The sequence below is a fragment of the Delphinapterus leucas genome, chromosome X (assembly GCF_059928025.1).
Source record: "Delphinapterus leucas isolate spDelLeu-1000000601 "Yukka" chromosome X, BTC_Dleu_Yukka2, whole genome shotgun sequence".
NCBI classification, from domain to species: Eukaryota; Metazoa; Chordata; class Mammalia; order Artiodactyla; family Monodontidae; genus Delphinapterus; species Delphinapterus leucas.
In genome coordinates this window covers 45,833,562-45,858,470 of record NC_143150.1, presented here as the reverse complement: position 1 = coordinate 45,858,470, position 24,909 = coordinate 45,833,562, and the positions used below count along the sequence as shown (strand labels likewise).

At 38.5% G+C, this 24,909-nt stretch overlaps 1 protein-coding gene and 1 long non-coding RNA gene across 7 annotated transcripts in view; one reads left to right on the top strand and one right to left on the bottom strand.

Annotated features, from left to right (window-relative positions):
* LOC111178245 (uncharacterized) overlaps positions 1–12,050 on the bottom strand; it is a 48,606-nt gene extending 36,556 nt beyond the window's left edge. The window contains exons 1-2 of one of the 4 annotated variants that reach the window (XR_016391319.1): positions 9,684–12,050; positions 27–1,176 (exon numbers count right to left, since the gene is read on the bottom strand). This is a non-coding gene — a long non-coding RNA (uncharacterized LOC111178245). Of the gene's footprint in view, positions 1–26 lie in introns of all 4 variants that reach the window. The other 3 variants (XR_016391321.1, XR_016391318.1, XR_016391320.1) reach the window with 3 other exon arrangements.
* Positions 12,051–12,067: 17 nt separating this feature from the next.
* CSTF2 (cleavage stimulation factor subunit 2) overlaps positions 12,068–24,909 on the top strand; it is a 25,401-nt gene continuing 12,559 nt past the window's right edge. Inside the window, exons 1-9 of one of the 3 annotated variants that reach the window (XM_022580779.3) lie at positions 12,068–12,230; positions 13,576–13,654; positions 13,996–14,165; positions 15,210–15,346; positions 15,844–15,963; positions 16,057–16,194; positions 18,541–18,664; positions 21,543–21,608; positions 22,942–23,004. In XM_022580779.3, the coding sequence (XP_022436487.1) occupies positions 12,173–12,230; positions 13,576–13,654; positions 13,996–14,165; positions 15,210–15,346; positions 15,844–15,963; positions 16,057–16,194; positions 18,541–18,664; positions 21,543–21,608; positions 22,942–23,004 (955 nt within the window). In that variant the 5' untranslated portion in view covers positions 12,068–12,172. The remainder of the gene's footprint in view (positions 12,231–13,575; positions 13,655–13,995; positions 14,166–15,209; positions 15,347–15,843; positions 15,964–16,056; positions 16,195–18,540; positions 18,665–21,542; positions 21,609–22,941; positions 23,005–24,909) is intronic. The other 2 variants (XM_022580780.3, XM_022580781.3) reach the window with 2 other exon arrangements.

Below are 24,909 nucleotides of genomic sequence, written 5' to 3'. Positions count from 1 at the left end.
ATAATAGCTAAGATGTGAATGCTTACCATGTGCAAGGCACTGTGCAAAAGCTTGTGTTCTAAATCACTTAATCATCAGGACTTCCCTGGCGGTCCAGTGGTTAAGATTCTGTGCTTCCACTGCAGGGGGCGCAGGTTCGATCCCTGGTCGGGGAACTAAAATCCCACATGCCGCAGAGTGTGGTAAGTACATAAATACATAAATAAATAAATCACTTCATCATCATCCCAACAACCTCATGAGGTTATTATATCCACATTACAGATGAGGAAACTGAGGTTCACAGACACACAGCTAGAAAGTGACAGAGCTGGCATCTGAACCCAAGGTATCTCTTAGTTTGTGCTCTTAAATTGCCTCCAAATGGATAGTAAACTATGATTCAAGAGAATTGGATTATGACCCTTCCAGATTTCCCTTTTTCTTTTGCTCCTGTTAACCACCTCCTACACACACATACCCCTACAAATGGGTTTCCACTGGTTCTATTACAGTCATCTAGATCTTTCATATTCTGGAAGACATTCTGATTTAATAAAAGGAACCAGGTCTCCTTGGAGAAATGGTTGGTTCTCCCATGGCTGTGGCAGGGAATATACAAAATGAGCAACCTGTAGTGCCAGAAAGTAAGGAAGTGCTCAAAGAACAAAACAATGGGGACATGCCAAAGGGATATAGGGTCCAATGTGAAAGAGTTTCTAATGAACAAAGCTGGAACAATTTGAGAAACAAAATAAATAATTCTTCCTTATAGAAGAATGCTAAATAATTTATGTAGATTCTCACCCTCCAGGAAGTGGAGCTTAATCTTCCCCAACCCTTCTTGAAAGTGGGCTGGACTTAGTGACTAACTTCCGAAGAACAGAGTATAGAAAGTGGGGAAAATAACTATATGGAGGAAAAAGCTGGTAAAGGCTGGTCAGCTCATCAAAGCCTTGATATATGAGAATGGTATTTTACCTTTGTGGTCTTTCTCCCAAACACCCATAACCCCATTCTCATCATGAGGAAAAAAATCAGACAAATCCCAATTGAGGCACAGTCTACAAAATACCTGAATAGTACCCCTCAATACTGTCAAGGTCATCAAAACAAAGAAATTCTGAGAAACTGCCACAATCAACAGGAGCCAAAGGAGACATGAGAACAATCTAACGTAGTGTCCTGGACTGGATCCTAGAACAGAAAAATACATTAAGTAAAAACTAAGGAGATCCGAAAAACAGTATGGACTTTAGTTCATCAGTATGGGTTCACTGATTGTAGCAAATGTACCATACTAATGTAACACGTTGATAAAAGGGGTAACTGTGTGCAGGGCAGGGAGTGGGTGGATATGGGAACTCTCTGTACTATTTCTGGAACTTTCTGGTAAATCTAAAACTATCCTAAAATACAAAGTTTATTTATTTATTTCTTTACATCTTTATTGGAGTATAATTGCTTTACAATGGTGTGTTAGTTTCTGCTTTATAACAAAGTGAATCAGTTATACATATGTTCCCGTATCTCTTCCCTCTTGTGTCTCCCTCCCTCCCACCCTCCCTATCCCACCCCTCTAGGTGGTCACAAAGCACCGAGCTGATCTCCCTGTGCTATGCGGCTGCTTTCCACTAGCTAGCTATTTTACGTTTGGTAGTGTATATATGTCCATGCCACTCTCTCACTTTGTTACAGCTTACCCTTCCCCCTCCCCATATCCTCAAGTCCATTCTCTAGTAGGTCTGTGTCTTTATTCCTGTCTTACCCCTAGGTTCTTCATGACATTTTTTTCCTTAGATTCCATATATATGTGTTAGCATACGGTTATTTGTCTTTCTCTTTCTGACTTACTTCACTCTGCATGACAGACTCAAAGTTTATTTTTAAAAAAATCACAAAACCTGGAAAAAGAAATAGAATCAAAGCCCAGCTTTTGTCCTCATTAATTGTGAACCTTGTATAAGTCACTATCTAAACACTGGTATCTCTGTTTATAAAACAGATAGACTACTGTTTATTTCAGTGATATCTGTAAGTTGGTAAACTAGGAAACGCCAGGCTCTCCTACCCCCACCCACATTAACATTTTTAAAAAACCAACTAGAAATTAGCAAAAAATAACTTTACAGGAGATCTGGAAAACAGTCTATAGCAACCAAGCGAAAGCTTAATCAAGAAAAAGCCACACAGGAAATGGAAGGAAATTTCGTGGTATTTTTACTTACTTGTACCCCACCTCTCCTTCCCCTGTAGTGCAGGGAAGCACAGTCTGGGAGATGCAGTGGCCTGGCTGTCAATTCCCTCCCTCTAACTGGAAAGAAGAGGAAGGCAGACCTTTTTTGCAATGTTCTAATCTGTCTAGGGGCTGCCTAAGGTACTGGTCTCTTAGAGTTCAGAAAGAGAAAAGCGGTATAGCTCGGATCTCAGGCTAGGAAAAGACAGGAAATAGTGGACACCGCTCAAGAAAGCTGCAGAGGGACTATAGTCTTGCAACATCCGGGGCAAGAGATTAGAGGTAGAGGAGCACAACAGAACATCAATGGCCCCCAGAAGAAGCAGAGGTGAGAGTCTTTTGGAAAGTAAGACACTTAAAAACAGATGTGTATTTTAGGGAATTGAAAAAGCACACACAGTGGCCTAGGCAAGATGTACGCCTAGAAAAGGTCCAAGAAGACTTTAAGCCTTGACAAGAGGCTGATCCCAAGGCCCAGAGCAAGCCTTGCTAATTAGTAAATGTCTTCCCCAGCACACAGCCTACCTGCAAGGCTGTTTTTTTCAAATACCCAATTTTCAATTTAAAAAATCACAAAGCATACAAAGAAATAGGAAAATATGCCACATTCAAAGGAAGAAAATAAAGTGGCAGAAATTGTCCCTGAAAAAGCACAGGCACTAGAAGTACCAAACAAAGACTAAAACAATTATCTTAAATATGTTCAGAGAACTAAAGGAAAACACAAAGAACCAAAGGAATGAGGAAAGGAATATATTTTTTAAATGAGAATACCAAAAAAGAAACAAAAATTATAAAAAGGAACAAAAAAGAAATTCTAGAGCTGAAAATATAGTAACAACTAAAATATTCACTAGAGGGGTTCAACAATAGACTGAAACAAGAGAAACAATCAGTGAAGCTGAAGTTATCATTTGAAATTATCAAGTCTGAGGAGCAAAAAAGAATGAAGTGGACAGAGATTAAAAGACTAATGGGACATAATCAAGCAACATATGCATTATGAGTCCCAGAGGTTGAAAGAAAGAAAAGAGCAGAGAGGTTATTTGAAGAAATAATGGCTGAAAACTTCTCAAATTTGAGGAGAAACATGGATTCACAAGTCCAAGAATCTCAATGAACTCTAAGTAAGATAAACTGAAAGAGGCCTACGCCAAGATACATTATAATCAAACTGTCAACAGCTATAGTGAGAATCTTGAAAGGACCATGAAAAAGCTACTCTTATGTGCAAGGGATCCTCAATAAGATGATCAGCAAATTTATCAGTGGAAACCTCAGAGACCAAAAGAAGTGAGATAATATATTTATAGGGCTGAAAGAATAAATGTCAACTGAGAATTCTGTATCTGGCAAAACTGTCCTTCAGAAATGAGAGAGAAATTAAGACACTCTCAGATGAATAATATTCAACATCGAAAAGGAAGTTTTAGCCATAGAAATTAGGTAAGAAAATTAAATAAAAGGCATCCAAATTGGAAAGGAAGAACTAAAATTACCTGTTTGCAGATGACATGATCTCACATGGAGAACAGCCTAAATATTCCTCCCCCTGAAAAAACTCATTAGAACTAATAAATGAACTCAGCAAACTTGCAGAGTTTGCTGCAAAATAACAAAAGTAAACAAATGGGACCTAATTAAACTTAAAAGTTTTTGCACACAAATGAAACCATAAACAAAACAAAAAGAAAACCCTCAGAATGGGAGAAAATGTTTGCAAACGAAGCAACCGACAAGGTTTTAGTCTCCAAAATATACAAACAACTCATGAAGCTCAATATCAAAAAAACAAACAATCCAATCAAAAAATGGGCAGAGGATCTAAACAGACATTTCCCCAAAGAAGACATACAGATGGTTAAAAAGCACATGAAAAGATGCTCAACATCACTAATTATTAGAGAAATGCAAATCAAAGCTACAATGAGGTATTACTTCACACCGGTCAAAATGGCCATCATCAAAAAACCTACAAACAATAAATGCTGAAGAGGGTGTGGAGAAAAGGGAACCCTCCTACACTGTTGGTGGGAATGCAAACTGGTACATCCACTATGGACAACAGTATAGGTTCCTTAAGAAACTAAAAACAGAGCTATCATTTGATCCAGCAATCCCACTCCTGGGCATATATCCAGAGAAAACCATAATTTGAAAAGTTACTTGCACCGCAATATTCATTGCAGCACTACTCACAATAGTCAGGACATGGAAGCAACCTAAATGTCCATCAAAAGAGGAATGGGTAAAGAAGATATGGTATATATATATATATATATATATATATATATATATACACAGTGGAATATTACTCAGCCATAAAAATGAACAAAATAATGCCACTTGCAGCAACATGGATGGACCTAGAGATTCTCATACTGAGTGAAGTAACTCAGACAGAGAGAGACAAATATCATATGATATCGCTTATATGTGGAATCTAAAAAAAGCCTACACAATTATACTCCAATAAAAATGTTAAAAAAATAAATTAATTAAAATTTAAAAAGCCTACAAATGAACTTATATACAAAACCAAAACAGAGTTACAGATGTAGAAAATAAACTTATGGTTACTGGGGGGTAAGGGGGGAGAAGAGATAAATTGGAAGATTGGGATTGACACATACACACTATATATATATATATATGTGTGTGTGTATATATATATATATATATATATATAAAAAAGGTAACTAATGAGCATCTACTGTACAGCACAGGGATCTCTACTCAACACTCTGTAATGGTCTATATGGGAAAAGAATCTAAAAAAGCGTGGATATATGTATTTGTATAACAGATTCACTTTGCTGTACACCTGAAACTAACACAACATTGTAAATCAATTATACCCCAATAAAAATTTTTAAAAAAAACCCCAAAGTAATGGAATTCTAAATTTCATCAGAATTACTAAAATATATTTATATTTTCCCAAATATTAAAATCATATTGAAGGGCCCACTTACAAATAATAACTCAGTTCATTTCTGAACTTAGGTAATGTTTCTGTAGTAATGTTTTTACACATTTTTAATTAAAAAATATATATATTTAAGGTGTAAAAAATAACATACAAAAGCCAGTTGCATTTCTATACACTAAGAATGAACAAGCTGTATAAGAAATTAAGAAAACAATTCCATTTATAATAGCATCAAAAAGAGTAAGTAAAGGAACAAAACCAAAAATAAACAAGTGGGACTACATCAAACCAAAAAGCTTCTGTACAGCAAAGGAAATCATCAACAAAATGAAAAGGTAACCTACCACATGGGAGAAAACATCTGCAGATCATGTATCTGATAAGGGGTTAATATCCAAAATATATAAAGAACTCATAACACTCAAAAGGGAAAAAAGCAAACAATCCGATTAAAAAATGGGCAGAGGATCTGAATGGACTTTTTTCCAAAGAAGACATACACGTGGTCAACATACATGAAAAGGTGCTCAACACAACTAGTCTTCTGGGAAATGCAAATCAAAAACCACAATGAGATATCACCTCACATCTGTCGGAATGGCTATTATCAAAAAGACAAGACATAACAAGTGTTGGTGAGGGTGTGGAGAAAAGGGAACTGTTGTGCACTGTTGATGGAAATGTAAATTGGTACAGCCACTATGGAAAGTGGCTTTTCCACTATGGAAAGCCAGTATGGAGTTTCCTCAAAAAATTAAAAATAGAACTACTACATGATCCAGCAATTCCACTTTTGGGTATTTATCTGAAGGAAACAAAAACACTAACTTGAAAAAATATATGCACCCCAATATTCATTGCAGCATTATTTACAATAGCCAAGATATGGAAGCAACCTAAGTGTCCATGGATGGATGAATGGATAAAGAAAATGTAGTATACATATACAATGGAACATTATTCAGCCATTAAAAAGAAGTAAATCTTGCCATTTGTGACAACACGGATGGACCTTGAGGGCACTATGCTACGTGACATAAGTCAGAGAAATACCATATGAGCTCTCTTACATGTGGAATCCAAAAAAAAAAAAAAAGACACCTCATAGTTAGAACAGACTGGTGGTTGCCAGAGGGTGAAGGTGGTCAAAAGATACAAACTTCCAGTTATAAAATAAATATGACCTGGGATGTAATGTAAAGCATGGTGAATATAGTTAGTAATACTGCATTGTGTACCTGAAAGTTGCTAAGAGAGTAGATATTAAAAGTTCTCATCACAAGACAAGAAAGTTGTAATTATGTGTGGTGATGACTGTTAACTAGACTTACTGTGGTGATCATTTTGCAATATATACAAATATTGAATCATTATGTTGTACACCTGAAAATAATATAATGTTATATGTCAAATATATATATATATATGTAAAACAATAAAATACTCAGGATTAAACTTAACCAAGAAGGTGACTTTTATGCTGAAAATTACAAAAGGTTACTGAAAGAAATTAAGGAACACACAAATAAATAGAAAGACATCCATGTTCATGAGTTGGAAGATGCAATGTTGTTATGATGTCAATACCACCAAAAGCAATCTACAAATTCAAAGCAATCCCTATTAAAATCCCAATGACATTTTGGAAGAAATTTTTAAAAAAATCTAGCCTAGAAGTCACATGGAATCCCAAGGGATTTTGAAGTTAAAACAATCTTGAAAAAGAACAAAGTTGGAGGTCTCACACTTCCTGATTTCAAAACTTACTACAAATCTATTGTACGATAATCAAAACAGTGTGGCACTGGCATAAGACAGACTTATAGATCAATGGAATAGAATAGGGAGTCCAGAAATAAATGCTCACATATATGGTCAATGGTCAAATGATTTTCAACAAGGGTGGCAAGACCATTCAATGGGGAAAGGGCAGTCTTTTGAACAAATGGCGCTGGGAATATTGGATATCCACATGCTAAAGGATAAAGTTGGACCTTTACCTTAAACCATATACAAAAATTAACTCAAACTGGACCAAAGATCTAAATGTAAGAGCTAAACCTATAAAACTCTCAGAAGAAAACATAGGAGAAAAGTTTTATGACACTGGTTTTGGCAAAGATTTCTTGGAAATGATACCAAATGCACAGGTAACAAATAAAAAAATAGATAAGTTGAACTTCATCAAAATTTAAAACTTTTGTGTATCCAAAGGACATTACCAACACAGTAAAAAGACAACCCACAGAATGGGAAAAATATTTGGAAATCATATATCAGATATGGGATTAGGATCCAGAATATATTTTTTAAAACTCCTACAACGACAACAAAAAAAACCAAACAACCAGATTAAAAAATGGGAGAAGGACTTAAATAGATATTTCTCCAAAGAAGATCTACAAATGGCCAATAAGCACATGAAAAGACATTCAACCTCATTAATCCTTAGGTGTTAGATAACAGAAAATATATATATTTGGTTATGTCCCCGGTTCCTGGCACAGAGCTCCTAAAACCTTTTCCTAAGAGCACTAGGAGCATCTCTTGTTCTAATATTTGGTCTTTGACCCCATCCCTTACACAGGACTCCTAAAAGCCTCATAAATTCCTAAATGATAAGAGCACTAGCAGCATTTTTTGTTCTAATGAGGCAACTCTGGGTGAGCTCCTGGATGGGGGCTGGTCACCAGAATAACCAAGCCATGATCAGAAGCTTGGAATTTTTGGCTCTGCCCCCTCCCCCTCCTCCAGAGAGGGGAGAGAAGCTGGAAATGGAGTAATAATTGATCATGCCTATGTGACAAAGCCTTCATAAAAATCCCCAAAGTAGGGGGTTCAAAGAGCTTCCAGGTGGATGAACACATCCACATACCAGGAAAATGATGCACCCCCAACTCTTCAGAGACAGAAGCTCCTGCACTTGGGACCCTTGAAGAACTCACCCTATATATCTCTTCAAATGGCTGTTCAACTGTATCCTTTGTCATATCCTTTAGTAAACTGATAAAAGTAACTGTTCTCCCGAGTTCTATGAGCCACTCTAGCAAATTAACTGAACCCAAGGAGGAAGTCGCTGGAACCTCTGATTTATAGCCAATTGGTCAAAAACACAGGTGATAACCTGGGCTTGTGACTGGCATAAGTGGGGGTGGAAAGCAGTCTTGTGGGACTGAGCCCTTAACCTGTGAATCTGATGCTATCTCCAGGTAGACAGTGTCAGAATTGAGTTAAACTGTACGACACCCAGCTGGTGTCGCAGAGAATTGCTTGCTGTGAGGAAAATCCCCCACCACACATTTGGTGACCAGAAGTGTCAAAAGTAAAGTGTTCTATGTGAAAGTAAAGGAGACACACAGGAGAGGAGAACAGTAGGTTTTTCCAATATAGTACAGAAATGCAAATCAAAACCACAATGTAATACCACTTCATACTTTTTAGGGTGGCTATTATCAAAAAAACAAACAAACCAGAAAATAACAAATGTTGGTGAGGATGAAATGGGAACCCCTGTGCATTCCTGGTGGGAATGTAAAATGGTGCAGCCACTGTGGAAAACAGTATGATGGTTTCTCAAAAAATTAAACATAGAATTACCACAAGATCTAGCAATTCCACTTCTGAGTATATATCCAAAAGAATTAAAAGCAGGGACTCAAACAGATATTTGTACACCCATGTTCATAGCAGCATTATTCACAATAGTCAAAAGGTGGAAACAATCCAAGTATTCATCAATGCATGAATGGATAAACAAAATGTGGTATATACACACAATGGAATATTATTCAGCCTTAAAAAGGAAGGAAATTCTGATACATGCTACAACATAAATGAACCTTGAAGACATTATGCTAACTGAAATAAATCACAAAAAGAAAAACAGTGTTATGATTCCACTTGTATGAGGTATGTAGCGTAGTCAAATTCATAGAGACAAAGTAGAATGGTGGTTGCCAGGGGCTGGGGGGAGGAGAGAATGGGGAATTAGTGTTTGATGGGTATGGAGTTTCAGTTTGTGAAAATACGAAAGTTCTGGAGATGGAGAATGATGATAGTTGCACCATGTGAATATTCTTAATGCCACCGAACTATGCACTTAAAAATGGTTAAAACTGGGCTTCCCTGGTGGCACAGTGGTTGAGAGTCCGCCTGCCAATGCAGGGGACACGGGTTCGTGCCCCGGTCCGGGAAGATCCCACGTGCCGCAGAGTGGCTGGGCCCGTGAGCCATGGCCACTGGGCCTGCGCGTCCGGAGCCTGTGCTCCGCAACAGGAGAGGCCACAACAGTGAGAGGCCCATGTACCGCAAAAAAAAAAAAAAGAGGTTAAAACTGTAAATTTTGTTATGTATATTTTACCACAAAAAGATAGCACACTAAAACCATCTCCCAGGTTTTGTGAGAATCAAGTGAGATCTATGTAAAAAAGCTTTGTAATCTATATGGCCCTTCACAAATATTAGCTCTTTTTAATCACCACCCTGTTTACCCCAGCCTGATGCCATTATCCACATGCTCAACCGAGCCATGCTCACCTAGCAGCATACTGTTGGAGTTTAAGTGCTATCCAGTGCTATCCACCTTCATCTTGCTAGGCCCTGAATTCCATGTGCCAAGGCAATGGTCTCCCAGAGTTCTGGTTCTGAAACAGAACAAGCCCCCAAACAGACAAAAGTTTCAGACAAGCCTGGTGGTTCCTAGAGAAAAAACTCAAAAGACTTCTTCCCCTCTTACTGTTTTTCCCAATGCTTGGTTTGGAAACAGTCCTCATTCAGTAACAAGAGGTCAGCATGCCACTGCCAAGAACAAAGGAAATCCTCCAATTCAACTGACCACCCAACTCCCTGGCCTGCTACCAAGCAACATATTTAATGAGGCAGACTTTGAGCAGGTGAACAATCCTGAACCTCCTTTGAAGGAACAGGATTCTGGGAAAGGAATACAGGAAATATATTCACTGAGCATGAACTGAGAAGTAGTTACATAAGAAATATAAATGAAAATGCTAAAGCTGAAAGACCAGAATAACCAGCTTTGATGGGTTAGACAATTATCTGTAGAGTAGCCTCAAACCTGAACCCTCAAACATTCTCAGAAAGTATAAATATTGGTGCAGAACCACTGTTAATAATGCAGTAGTGCAAAACCTAGGAATGATGTTTCTTTCTGGAAAGCTAGCCAATTGGTACCTATAGCCAGATACTGACCAGGATCTGTGTCAACATTCACGTGCTTTCTGAGGGCCCCAAGTTACCTTATGTCTTGCAGGCACCACTGAGGATTCCTCCTAACTTGGGTAATGCTACAGTTCTATTTGGAATCTTTTTTGTGAAATGTTGTCTATCCATAGGTTTCTGCCTTCCAAAGGGAGATTTCATTCCATGACTGTCTGAGGAAATTTAAATGTGGACCAAACATAAGCAACACTTACTCCAGCCTTGGAAGTATGACCTTTCATGGCCAGGATAAATAACCCAAGTCTCTGTGCCCTCACAATATTGAATGTCTTTGTTTGCTTCACTGGTACCTTATCCAATATTCTTAGTGCCATTAACAAAATTGGATAAGAACTCAGGACTTTACCACAAAACTTTCTGCCAATGCCCCACAAATCTTGCCTGTGGTTTCCCGAATTCTTTGATTCTCTACTACATACCCTTTCTCTTCTGCTCAAAGCCCCCAAATAACACTTAGTCCCATTTGTGTAGAAATGCATCTTTCCTAGTTTTTCCCCTACCTCTTCATACAGCACCTATTTCCTTGTGTTAACTGAGGTTCAGTCATAATACCTACAACAGCATCAGACAACACCTTCTGTCTTCATTTTGCTACAACCTGGAGGCAAAAGAAATGTGTCACTCTGGGAGCGTAGCAATGAAGGGAAAAGACCCTCATGGACAACAGCAATGAGGCATGGGGTCACAGGCACATGGTCTATAACTGAAACACAAATATAAAAAACAAAAGCTTAGGAAATACCCCTTGTACACATGTCTTCTTTTATAACCAGTAGGGGTGGTTGATGAAGTGATAGAACCAACAATCCATTCTCCACAAATGGCTGATGGCAGAACAAGCCCTGGCTAAGCGCCTCAACCTATTCTTCGGTGGTTCATTATTATGAGACAGTGATCCACCATCACCAGGCCCTATGCTCTAAGTTCTTTTCCAAAAACGGTTTTAAAAAAAAAACTTACGCCATTAAAAATTCTGAGTTATACTGGTAGGCAGTAGATACAGCACTTAAACATGCAGCCTCTGGAGCCAAAGCAACCCGAGTTAAAATCATCTTAGCTGCTTCCGGCGTACAACTAGTCAAAGACATTTTCCGTTCCGAAGTTTTCAGATACCCTGCCTGCCAACGTCCTCCGCCGCCCCGCCCCCTCACCACCACGAAACACTTGGAGCCCAGAGGCTGCACGAGAGCAGGTAGGGGTCTCTTCTGCGTTTACCTCCCCATCTCCTCAGCTATGTGGGCGCCTTGACGTTGAGCGCCCCTCATTCTCTAGGCTGCCGCGACTGTCTTTCCTCATGTCCCCTGAAGGTTCACAGCTTTTGCAAAAGAATAAAACGCACGCCGCTGGGGCGTGGCCAAGTCGTTTCCCTCCCGTAACAGGGCGGAACTAAAATGAAAATGCCAGGGTTGTTTACCATAGGACTTCCCTGTTTCCATGGTAAAGCCGCCGCCGCCTCATTATTGTGGTCGACAATTACTTGCGTTAGCCCAAGAAAAAAATGAGTAATAAGGAATTCTACATACTAAAAGCCTTCAAATCAGCCAAGCTCCAGCTCAGAACCAAGTTATTCTCAGGCGGGAGTCCAGGGCCGGGGAAGCTGGGGGAGTAGCACTCTCGCGGACGTAACGCGTGCCGGCTGCTGACGGCATAACGCGGGGGGAGGGACCCTGCGTCCCTCTGGCCCAGGAGTTTCCGGCTCACGCGCCGTACGGAAGCGTGTTCGGCGCTGGGCTCACGCGCCGTACGGAAGTGTGCTCTGGCGCACCGGAAGCCGTTGGAAGAGAGCGATGGCGGGTTTGACTGTGAGAGACCCTGCGGTGGATCGTTCTCTACGTTCGGTGTTCGGTGAGAGGAATTCGGTGGAGCCAAGCATCGGGGAGGGACAGAAAAAGACAGGGATCGGCAAGGAATGCCCCCCTGCACCTCACAGATCGCCGCGGGGCTTGCAGTTCGACCTGCCTATCCCAGGCGGCCAGCCTGGTGGACTCGTGGGCAAAGTGATGCTCCCCTTCCCCCGAGGTTTCGCAGCCTTTTCACGATGTGGCTGAGGAAGTTACACCAGCGTTCAGCTTATATGCGTTTCTCTTTTCATGAGCTTCAATTATTATCCAGAAGCGAGGGCTCATGGCAACTGTCCCGTACTACTTCTCACCCCCAGTCCCAGAATACAGGTTGTGTGCTGAGGGTATAGATCCTTGTGTCCACTTCCCGCCCTCTCATAAGGGCTTTCATCCTCTGCTTCTTCCCCGTTACATTTTAGTTCGTCGTTAGTGGTAGCGACTACCCGGCGTCTTAAGGTGGATTGTAAATAAATGAATGAATGAACGACTACGACCTCATCGAAGAAATTTTAAAGAGGGTGGAGTCTATTCTGAGTAATCTTTTCAGCCAAAATAAGTTGTTTATTTTAAAGTATGTGTGGTGATTTTAAAGCATCTTTTGAAAGGAACATGACAAAACAGTGCAGAATATATATATATATATATATATATTTTTTTTTACGGAAGTATAGTTGATTTACAACAATTTTTAAACATCCTCCAGTACATTCATGGTCATTCTCCTTTGAGTGCGTGTATATATAGAAATACGGACATATGAGCCGGCTTTAAAAATTATAATATTGACATTTTTAGTAGTTATTGATAAGACTTAAACACCTGCAGGTAAATACTAATGCCTAAGTATTTATTTTCACCATAGTTAAGGAAAATCTAACACATGTCAGTTAAGTCTGAGAACTGATACTTAGGAGTGCCTACACCTTTTGTGTTTAGTCTAACTGGTTTATTTCTCTTGTAAATAAAGTCAGCAGACAGGATTGAAATCTTGTCTAAGGGAGTACGGTGGAACCAGGATTGGAGGAACACTGTGTTTGAACCAGTTGTTACATTTTCTTTTTTTTTTTAACATCTTTATTGGAGTATAATTGCTTTACAATGGCGTGTTAGTTTCTGCTTTATAACAAAGTGAATCAGTTATACATATACATATGTTCCCATATCTCTTCCCTCTTACGTCTCCCTCCCTCCCATCCTCCCTATCCCACCCCTATAGGTGGTCACAAACCACCTAGCTGATCTCCCTGTGCTAAGTTGTTACGTTTTCAGTGATATATGTAGATACTTTCTCACTAAAGATCTAGGTTACAAACTCAGAGTTTTGATATGTTATCTATTTTCTTCCTTAGTGGGGAACATTCCATATGAGGCTACTGAAGAGCAATTAAAGGACATCTTTTCTGAGGTTGGACCTGTTGTTAGTTTCAGGTGAGATCCCCTTTTACCACTTGGTGGAAGTTTCTTTAAAATCACCACAAATTTGACCCTTAGTAATAATGGCAAGCCTTTTACTGGTGAGTTTTCACATGCATTCTTCTTGTTTGTTTGTAACAGCTTTATTGAGATGTAATTCACATATCATACAACTCACATTCATTTTTACTAAAAGATACATTTTTTTCACTTAAAAAGATGTGTAAAAAGTATTTCAGTGAGACAGAGCGATAAGGTTATTTGTCTTACGGTAGATCAAATTAGAACATGGCAATGTTAGTGGGAACCCTGTGTGTATGTAACATTTGTGCCTGACACTTGGTTCTGCTCTCCAGGTTGGTATATGATAGGGAGACAGGAAAGCCAAAAGGTTATGGCTTCTGTGAATACCAAGACCAGGAGACAGCACTTAGTGCCATGCGAAACCTAAATGGGCGCGAATTCAGTGGGAGAGCACTTCGAGTGGACAATGCTGCCAGCGAAAAGAACAAAGAAGAGCTGAAGAGTGAGTATAAACCCAAGCTGTGTGCAACATGAGTTAGTAAAGATGTAACAATGAAGATTTTCCACTTAATGATATGTTTTAGCATCTGCTGAAATGGTTGTCAGCCACACAGCTTCTTTACCTGACCCACCTGAGGTACCTGTATTAGGGAAGTGTGTATCTTTGAGAAATAAGGTAAAGTTGACTTAAGTCCTTCCATTGCCAAGGAGTTGATTTCCAGTTGTAGATGAATTACAGGTTTACCACACCATAAGTTATGTTAACTATGTCTGTCATTAGTGTTTGCCACTCCTGTAATTATGTTGCCAGATGTGTAACTGATGGGGATACCGAGGCATTCTCATGGCTTTTTTCATGAGGTAATAGATCCAGAAATTCCATTTTGAAATTAGAATTTTTTTCTATTTGAAACTTTTGCTTCTGAAATGACTTGTGAAAGGAAATGGATATCCCTAGTCCCTAATTTATGTTAACATTGTTCACCTATACAATCCTGGTCTCAGCTTTCCTTTGAGAGTAGAAAATATACTTTGTCACTTTCCTCCACAGAAATAAAAGACTTGCAAGTCACTTATTTCTTTTCTTTTTAAAAAAATATTTATTTATTTATTTATTTTTAGTCACGTTGGGTCTTCGTTGCTGCGCATGGGCTTTCTCCAGTTGCATTGAGCGGGGGCTACTCTTCGTTCCAGTGCACAGGCTTCTAATTGTGGTGGCTTCTCTTGTTGTGGAGCACAGGCTTCAGGGGCACATGGGCTTCAGTAGTTGTGGCACGTGGGCTCAGTAGTTGTGGCACACGGGCTTAGCTGCTCTGTGGCATGTGGGATCTTCCCAGACCAGGGATTGAACCCGTGTCTCCTGCATTGGCAGGCGGATTCTTAACCACTGCACCACCAGGGAAGTCCTGCAAGTCACTTATTTCTAAGCTCCAGAAAATTTAAAGTTATCAACAGGTCCTTACAGCAACCCTGGAAAGTAGATACTTGAAATGATTTAGCTCTTTAATTTGCCTCCTTAATGTTTTTGTACTTTCTTCCCAATCAGGCCTTGGCACTGGTGCCCCTGTCATTGAGTCACCTTATGGAGAGACCATCAGTCCTGAGGATGCCCCTGAGTCCATTAGCAAAGCAGTTGCCAGTCTTCCACCAGAGCAGATGTTTGAGCTGATGAAACAAATGAAGGTAAGAGGAGGCATTAGGTTATGGAAAATCATAGCATATCAACTCTTCAAGAAGTCATTGATGTTAATGGAAATTAACATTGAGTTAATGGAAATGATTTCCTGAGCTCAAATAGAAAGTGTACCTGTTGACCAACATTTCTTGCACCTTCAGTATTCCATATGTGCACAGTGTGTTGTATATTTCATACAAAGAGCTTTCCATTTTTTGTACACAAACACATCTACACAATCTGGCAGGGTTTTTGTGGCCCATAGATATCAAATGTAGATGTTAAAATGTGGCTTTTTTCCTAAATGGTGGTATTATGGTATTTGAAATGCCTCTTCCTTCTCTTGCCTGCCATGACCAAGATTTTGTGTGCTATGTAAAAACTGATAATAGCTTTAAAAGCCTCTTGAATATTACATTTCTCAGATGGGAATAGCTCTAAATCACTGTCAATTTCTGAGTAATAAGTTTTGAACCTGATGATGAATCTGTTTTCATCATCACAGCTCTGTGTCCAGAATAGTCCTCAGGAAGCACGGAACATGTTGCTTCAGAACCCTCAACTGGCTTATGCTTTGCTACAAGCCCAGGTAGTGATGAGAATTGTGGATCCAGAAATTGCCTTGGTGAGTGCTTCTGGTTCTTTTATGGAAATACTAGGGTAAACCTTGAGTGGGGTAGAAACAGACAGCTCATAGATTTGTCTTTTCACTTTTTAGAAAATTCTGCATCGCCAGACAAATATCCCAACACTGATTGCAGGCAACCCTCAGACAGTCCACAGCGCCGGACCTGGCTCAGGATCCAATGTGTCGATGAACCAGCAAAATCCTCAGGCCCCTCAGGCCCAGTCTTTGGTAGGACTTTATCCCTTAACATTTTTGAACTGCCTTGAAAATGTCATTTTCATTTTAGGAGGATATATTGGAAGAAGAATGGTGAGCAGCCAGAGATGATAATTTCAGTTTCCAGGCATAAAAGCAGTTAACAGGGTTGCAGAGTACATGACATCTGAATGAATACAGATTTAGTGCCAAGTTTGTAAAACAGAGATCCTTCCTTTATGCCCTTTTTTTATAAGCTGATTTTGTGTATATGTGCATGTGTGGCACTGTGGTTGGCACTTTGTTATTCCATATACATTGTCTCATTTAATACTTAGAGCGGTTGTATGAGGTCGGCACTCTTCTTATCTCCATTCTCACTGATGAAAAAAGTAAAGTTTATTTTCCAAGTGTGACACAAAACCCTGAAGCCATGAAAAATTGGTACATTTGAAAACTGAAAAACTTCTGAACAGAGAAAAAGAAATAAACACCAAACACAAATGACAAATTGGGAAAAAGTATTTGCCACACACGTGATGGACAGCAGGCTGATTACCTAAGGGCCATTAGTCATATTCAAGAATGTTTATTGCCACATTTTAATAGTGAAAAATTGGAAACATCCTAAATGTACAGCAATGGAAGAATGGAGCAAATGTGGTATATTTATCCAATGAAATACTCTACAACAGTTAAATAAACTACATGTGTCACCGTGAATGACTTTCAAAAATGTAGTTTCATATAGCAGTTAGGATGAACTAGGATACATGGTATCAACACAGGTAACTCAAAAACATAATGCCATACAGAAGTGAAAATAAGTGAATGTGGAAATATTTCCAAAATACAGGATGTATGTGTCTGTACATATCCCGAGAACATGTTGAGTGAGTTGCAAAGAATGTGTTTAGTATGTAATGGTTTACATAAAATTTCAAAACATCTATAAGAATTCTTAAGTGGTTGTCTAAGAAGGGGATACAGGATGCAATGGGGAAGACCACACAGGAGATTTCAATTATGTATGTGATTTGTTTCCTAAGCTGTGTGGTTATTTTATTCTCTATACAACTTATATGTCTGAAATTTTTCATATTAAAAAACACCTCCTATAAATTAGTAAGAAAATTACCAATAACCCAGTAGAAAACTATGCAATGGACATGAACAGTTCATAAGAATGGAAATACAAATATATATTAAATGTATGAAAAGTATTCAGCCTCAGAATAAGATAAATGTGAATGAAGTACAATAAGCTATCATTTTTCACCTGTTAGATGGGCAGAGGTAAACAATTTGGATGGCTCATACAAAAGTTATGGTGAGGGTCAACAAACATCTTCTAAATGGCCAAATAGTAAATATTTTTTGGCTTTGCAGGTCGTGGAATTTGTCTTAACTACTCAGCTCTGCCATTGGAGTGTGAAATGAACCACAGACAGTACATAAACAAATGTGCATGATTGTGTTCCAATGAAACTATTTATGAAACCAAGCAGTGAGCCAGATTTGGCCCATGGGTCATAGTTTACTATCCCCTGCTCTGATTCAATAAATACTTTTTCAGAAATAGAAATGAAATAAATTAAGGTCCAGAGAGGTTAACTGCTCCAAAAATAACAATCTAAGTGGCAAATCCAGGATCTGAATCTGGTTCTGTCTGACATCATAACCTGTTTTCTCTTAACCACCTCACTATACAGTGTCCTCTTTTCTATTCTAGAGTTTTGTTTGTGTTCTCTGAGAATATATGTGATTTTTTAAATATTTATATATATCTTAGTTTTTATTTTTCTATTCCAAGGGGCTTCTGAGTTCTTTTGGGAATACACAAATGAAAACATAACATTCCCTTTTCCTCCGGAGCTTTAATGTAGCATTAGAAAAATTTTACATCCCCCTCCCAAGTAGAATTATTTCTGAGGACAGCAATGAGAAAAGATTGGTCAAAGAAAATTTTTCATCTTAAAAATGTAGACTAACAGCAGTTCTGTTTTTTTTTTTTAAAGTCCTCATTTCTTCCTGCATTCAAGGCACTTTTTTTTTTAAAACTTTTACTGCCAGGCCCTCGTCTCTAAGTCAACAAATAGGTGCTATATATGGCCTCACCACACAGATAAGACTTGTCAACCTCTGCTTTTATAATACGGTCTGTCGTAATTGTGTTCTGTGTAACAAGGCTCATTGCATGTATTGCAGCTTCTGTTCAAAGTGTGTTATAAATCTAATGCTGCATGAGACGTGCTGTCAGAAAAGGGTATTTGGTAGACTATTTGGGGGTGTCAATTTGAAGAGTTCTTTAAGGTCATAGACTTTGTGTGTTGAGTCTTCACAGAGGCATATACATACTCTGGTTTTTCTCTTGGTCAGAGTGGAATGCATGTCAATGGCGCACCTCCTCTGATGCAAGCTTCTCTACAGGCTGGAGTTGCAGCACCAGGGCAGATACCAGCCACTGTAACAGGACCTGGGCCTGGTTCCTTAGCTCCTGGAGGTACGTTTTCATTTAGAATTTTCACCATTTTAGTATTTTGCTAGAGTTTTGTTATAGCAAATGGCATAGTGTAGCCAAATTATTATGTGGCAACAAGATCTTGATATTAAATTAATGTATAGCTAGGCAGTATATATCCTAGGTGGAAGAAGTAGTTGATTTCTTATATACACATCCTATATGTCTGATCATGAGAGCAGAGGAAAGAACAGTAAATTGGAAAAGTACAGTAAAATTCCAAGTTAATGAGGGGAAAAATAGAATGAATGGAAACTACACCAAGCCAGCGAATATAGAGAAAAGGAAATTACATTGTGAAGTAAGTAATAATAAACATAGAGTTAAGGTAGAAGGAATAAAATCTCATATAGTCATTATTCTGCTAAATGTGAATGGACTGAATTCTCCCACTAAAAGCCAGACTGTCAGATTAGGTTAAAAAGTACATGCGGGAAAAAAAAGAGAAGCAAAATGCCTGGTTGCATTTGTTATTATATGTAACAAACATAACATTGGATTTCATGAAATATAATTAGACCAAACAACAAAAGGAAAAAAGAATTCTAAAAACTAGTATGTTCACTAAAATTGTGTATATAGGAATTAATATTACGCTTGTAGCTTTTCGTCATTTAACAATCATAACTTAAAAAGTTATGGGTGAAATAGGTGATTCCTCATATAAAACACCAGTATGAACATATGATGTGTATCAGCATTTAAAGTTTTTTGCACAACAAACTCACTTCTTGTTAATTTATCTAATCTGGGTTAGATTGACTACAACACAACTAATGGGCAATAATTTGGCCTTAAATTGTTCTGGTTTATAGAGAAACCAGTCTAAAGAGCTAAGTTGACAGGGAATGGGAGAAGGGATTTTCAAATAAATTTCAGCAAACTCACGATTTTCACTTATCCTATAGAGTTACCATTAAACTTAAATTATCTTTTATTGAAAGAAATAGATTCTGTGTTTTATACATTTTTTTGTGTTATAGGTACCTAGCTTACCTTAAAATATCACAAGTTGTAATGTGGTCCTACTACACATAACAAGTGTGCAACCCATGACATATGCAGCTCATTACATGAGTTGGAAAACACCCAAACTGGTCTATACCCTGTTCAGTGAGACAAGTACATGTCATGCACTTGGATGTCACAGCAATGTCAAGTTGCTATAAAAGTGTCTACTCTCCATTTCTGTAGTTAACAATCACGAACTGTTAACATACAGTGTGTATCATTGTCATTTGTAGACCACACTTTGACAAAAAAATCTGTAGACAAAAAATAAGTAAGGATGTTGAGAAATAAAATAATGGAATCAATAAGCTTGATTTAATATAGAGAGGGAGCCTTATATCTTTTGATTGGAAAATATACTCCCCCCATTAAAAAAATGACCATGTACTTAGCCATAAAATAAAAACAAATTTTAAAATGTAGAGATTTTACAGGCTGCATTCTCTGATTATAAGCCAATAAAGTTAGAAATAAATAATTAAAAGGTGACTGGAAAAAACCTTTACTTGTAAAGTTAAGGAACATATTCTTGGTAACCCTTGAATTAAAGAGAAAATAAAAAGAAATTTATAAATTATCTAAAAGACAACAAAAAGTAGTACACTTCATACAAAAAAGTGCAGGAAATAGTGAAAGCAGTACTTAAACGAAAATGAATACCCTTAAGTGCCTTATTAAAGAATAAAGGAACTCTGCTAGTTCTAAAGTATTAGAAAAATAATTTTTAAAAAACCCAAGGTACCAAGAAGAGGGAATTAATAAATACAAAAGTTTAAAGTAAGTGTAAAAGAAACTTAAATAATTGAATTTTCAAGTGATATTTTTTATGCATTTGTAGCATTTATAGTTCTGAAGTTATTGAAACTTAAAACTTCACTACAATTTTTGAGATACCCTGTACGAAGCTCTTTGGCAGTTGATGAGAAGAGGGGACAAACTAGTAGAAAAGTAGGCAAAGAAAATGAGTAGGTACTTCGTAGAAGAGCACATCATAGAAGAGCAAATCCAAATGGCAATAAAAACATTCATTTATATTCAGGGGATTTCAAATTAAATAACGTGATTTCACTTTACTTAAACCCGTCCTACTAGCAAAAGTTTCAGAGATGACACTTAATATTGGTGGGGAGAGTGGTAGTATACATTGCTGGTGGAAATGTGAACTTTTTAAGCCTTTTAAGAAAGTAGTCTCATATTAAAAATTCATATACACTTTGACCCACCAATTCCACTTCTGGGAAGCTAGTCCATATAGATAAAAGTGCCATTATGTGATAGTGTAGTATGATAAATTACCCATATTGCCTTCTGCCATTGCTTTCCTCAGATCCTAAATTTTTGTATTGTTTTGATGAGTGGTCTGAATAAATCATAGAATGTTATGGCTAGAAGAGAGCTTTGAAATCATTTAGACCTCAAATGTTAGTGTGCATTAGCATCACCTGAAGGGCTTATGAAAACACAAATTGCTGGTCTCCACACCCAGAGTTTGCATTTCAGCAGGTCTGAGGTAGGGCTCTAAGCTTTGCAGTTCTGACAAGTCTCTGGTGATGCTGACGCTGCTGGTCTGGGGACCACATTCTGAGAAAACACTGTTTAAATAAACTAGTTCACTTTACAGATGAGGAAGCCTGAGGGTATGTTAATTTGATCAAATCAGTTGTTCAAAATGACAATTACTTAGTAGCATTGGTAGGGCTAGCACAGACTCAGGTTCTTAATTCATGGCTCTTTGGTGCCTGGCATGTTAAATGGGATAAGAGAATGTGACATGTATTGTACTTGGATATTTTAGGTGAGTATTAATGAACTGCAAACAGTTCAGCTTGTCTTTTCTCCCCACTCGCAGCATATATTGTTCCTTTGAGGAAAACAGAATTATTGCTACGTGGGAAGGACCAGACAAGGACTTATGGTACATGTTTAGTCTTTGTATAGCAATCATAGCCCTGCTGGTTAGAGCAGACCTGTCATTCTCAACACTATTAGACCCAGTGGCTCCTTTTTGTAACATATCTTGCAGTGACCCTTTACTATCCTGAAATGAAATGCACGGGTGACATAGCATACTTAACATGGCTTCCAAAAAATCAGTATAGTTACCGTAACTATAATATAAAGGAGAAGTAAAAGGAAATTAATTTATAGTAAAAGAATATTATAAATATGCAAGTATTCAAGCACAGCTACACTTGAAAACAATAAATAGCAGTCAGATGCTTGCACCAATACTATAAAAGTAAAAGAGAGACCCAGGTATGTTGTTTTGGCAATTCAGATACCACAAGGACTGTTGACATTGATGATGTGATTTTCTGAACGGTGAAAATGAAAACTCTTGGTAAAGTTCTTAACAAAACAAGATACAATACCCATAATTTACTCAATAATTGCATTTCTGGAAAATTCAATGTGTGTGTGTGTGTGTAAAAACTGGACAAAGAAGCGCTTTGTTTACAAATAAAACAGACAAGTTTTAAGTTTAGATGACTATAAAAAGGTTTTCATTTGTGTGAATGTTTAGCAAGACGTTTGAAAGTTTTGCAAGACAGGGTAATCCTTGATTTTGCAGAATTGTCTCATACGTTGCAGGACATGTAGTATCCCTGTTGGCTTCTCATAAAATGCCAGGCGTGCCCCCACAAATCTTTGTCACAACTGCAACAGTATACCCCCCCCATTTACAAAGTACGCTGGGAACAGTAGTGCCTCCTGTGGGAGGAGGTACATGGATAAGTGCCATCGTTCTGTATTACAGAACTCGCTGCCAAAGTTTTTTTGTTTGTTTTTTTTTTGTTTGTTTGTTTTTGTGGTACGCGGGCCTCTCACTGTTGTGGCCTCTCCCATTGCGGAGCACAGGCTCCGGACACGCAGGCTCAGCAGCCATGGCTCACGGGCCCAGCCGCTCCGCGACATGTGGGATCTTCCCGGACCGGGGCACGAACCCGTGTCCTCTGCATCGGCAGGCGGACTCTCAACCACTGCGCCACCAGGGAAGCCCCCTGCCAAAGTTTTGGTAACCAGTGAGATTACGAATTCTTCTTTAACTCACTTTTCTGTCACCAACGGCTAAAGTACAGTAACAAACTCCATCTTCTGGATAACTGCATTGTTTAGTGGTACTTATGATCTTCCTGTATAGGTTTCTGCTTGTGGGGCAGAAAGAGGAAATTTGTTAACTCAGCCACTGTCCAAATTTTTTCCCCACTGTCCCAATTTGTTTTTCTTTCCTGCCCTTTATCTTCTAGGAGGAATGCAGGCCCAGGTTGGAATGCCAGGAAGTGGACCAGTGTCCATGGAGCGGGGACAAGGTAAATAAATATTAATGTCTGATTAATGTGGACTAGACATGGAAATGTTCTATATCTGCACTATCTGATATGGCAGCCACTAACCACATGTGGCTATTCAAATATTAAATTAATTAAATTGAAATTAGGTAAAATGTAAAACTCAGTTCCTCATTCACAGTAGCCACATTCTGAGTGCTCAGTAGCTGCATGTGGCTAGTGAATACCATACTGGATATTGCAGATATAGAACACTTCCATCATTGCAGAAAATTCTGTTGGGCAGCACTGTCTCGACTTCTATCTAGTGATTCAGAGCCCAGCTCTACAAGAATTGATGATGAAGCAAATTGATCCTTTGTTTCTATTTAATTTATGTCGCCTTTTCCTGATAGTTTAATGCCTCTACTTACATGTTCTCACTCCCTCTATGGAGATCTGAGTAAGGAATTTTAATTATGACCATGTAATATGTGACTGGGTATGTGTAAGACTAAATTTAAACCCCAGAGAAAACTGGGAGGGGGTCAAAGGTCTGTGAAGCCTGCTTGGTAAGTGAATGTTATACTGTGGCAGTAACACTGGATACCACAGTGGCAGGCACTCCAAAATGTCCACGTTATTTCTCTATGTTACTGGAGTTTGAAGAAAAGAAAATGCAGTGATTCGGTTGAAACCAACATCAGGAAGAGAGAGAGTGAGAAAACAGAAGGAACTAACAATAAAACTGAGCGCATCCTATAGGCCATGCACTTTAATTTTCATAAACAACCTTGTGAGTTAGGTGGCAGCACCTCAGTTTTCAGGTGAAGAGCTGGAAGCTCAGAGTTCTGAGTTACTTCCTCAAGGGGACATGGTAAGTAAATACTGGTATCTGAGTAACGTGGCCTGGGCTTGGTGCATTCGTCTTCTTTTCCAGCTAATAAGTGGCAGAGCTAAGATTCCAAAGTCTCTGACTCTGAAATCTATCCTCTTTCTGTCAATCACACTGCTTCTGTTTCCTTCCAGTGTCTTCTGTTCTTATTCATTGTGTCCTTGTGATGAGAAAGAACTGCTTTGGACAAGTGTAGGGAAGCTTAAGTTACTTCTTATTAGCATATGGTCTATAAGTAAAACCCATTAAAAAAATTTTTTTAATTGGTTTTTTTTGGCCACACCATGTGGCTTGCAGGATCTTAGTTCCCCAACCAGGGATTGAACCTGTGCCATGGCAATGAAAGTGCTGAGTCCTAACCACTGGACTGCCAGGGAATTCCCCAAAACCCTTTTTTTTTTAAGCAAAATACTAAGATACAGGCCTATGCACTGTACTCCTTGTTTATGGTTTGTATACTGATATTGGTTGCTAAAGTGACAGAGCTAATAATCTTGTCAGGCAATTGACAATGGAACAAGCTCTTTGTCCAGACACCTTGTCTGAGCAGACCATGCTTTTATGCTATTGTGCCCCACCCCCCTCAGCTGCTATCAGTAGATCGTGTATGTGCCCCAAAGTATTTTTGCAGTAGTGAGAAGGAATTAGAAGTTTCAGTCATACCTCTACCTCTCCCCCAGCCATCAATAAATCAAACTTTGTTTAATACACACTTCCACAAGACATCTTCCTTGATACAGTTATTTTCACCTTTCTGGTCAAAAGTTAACAAAGGGAAATGACTTGAGTTTTGAAGGTATATCAAGGATGTCTTCATGAAGAGACAAAATGAGACTTTTCTTTTATACTTTTCCTTTAGTACCCAGCAGAGAAAGCAAGAATCTTTCATTTGTACCCAGTTTGTCATTCTTTTCCTGCAATCCATGCTTCTTTTACACATTTGTAATGTTGAAAAGAGACAATGAGATGTTTAAGAAGAGACTTCTTCTTGCCTTCTGCCACCTTTGTTTAGTGTTGGCACCCTTGTCGTCTTATTAGTCTTTATTTGCTGA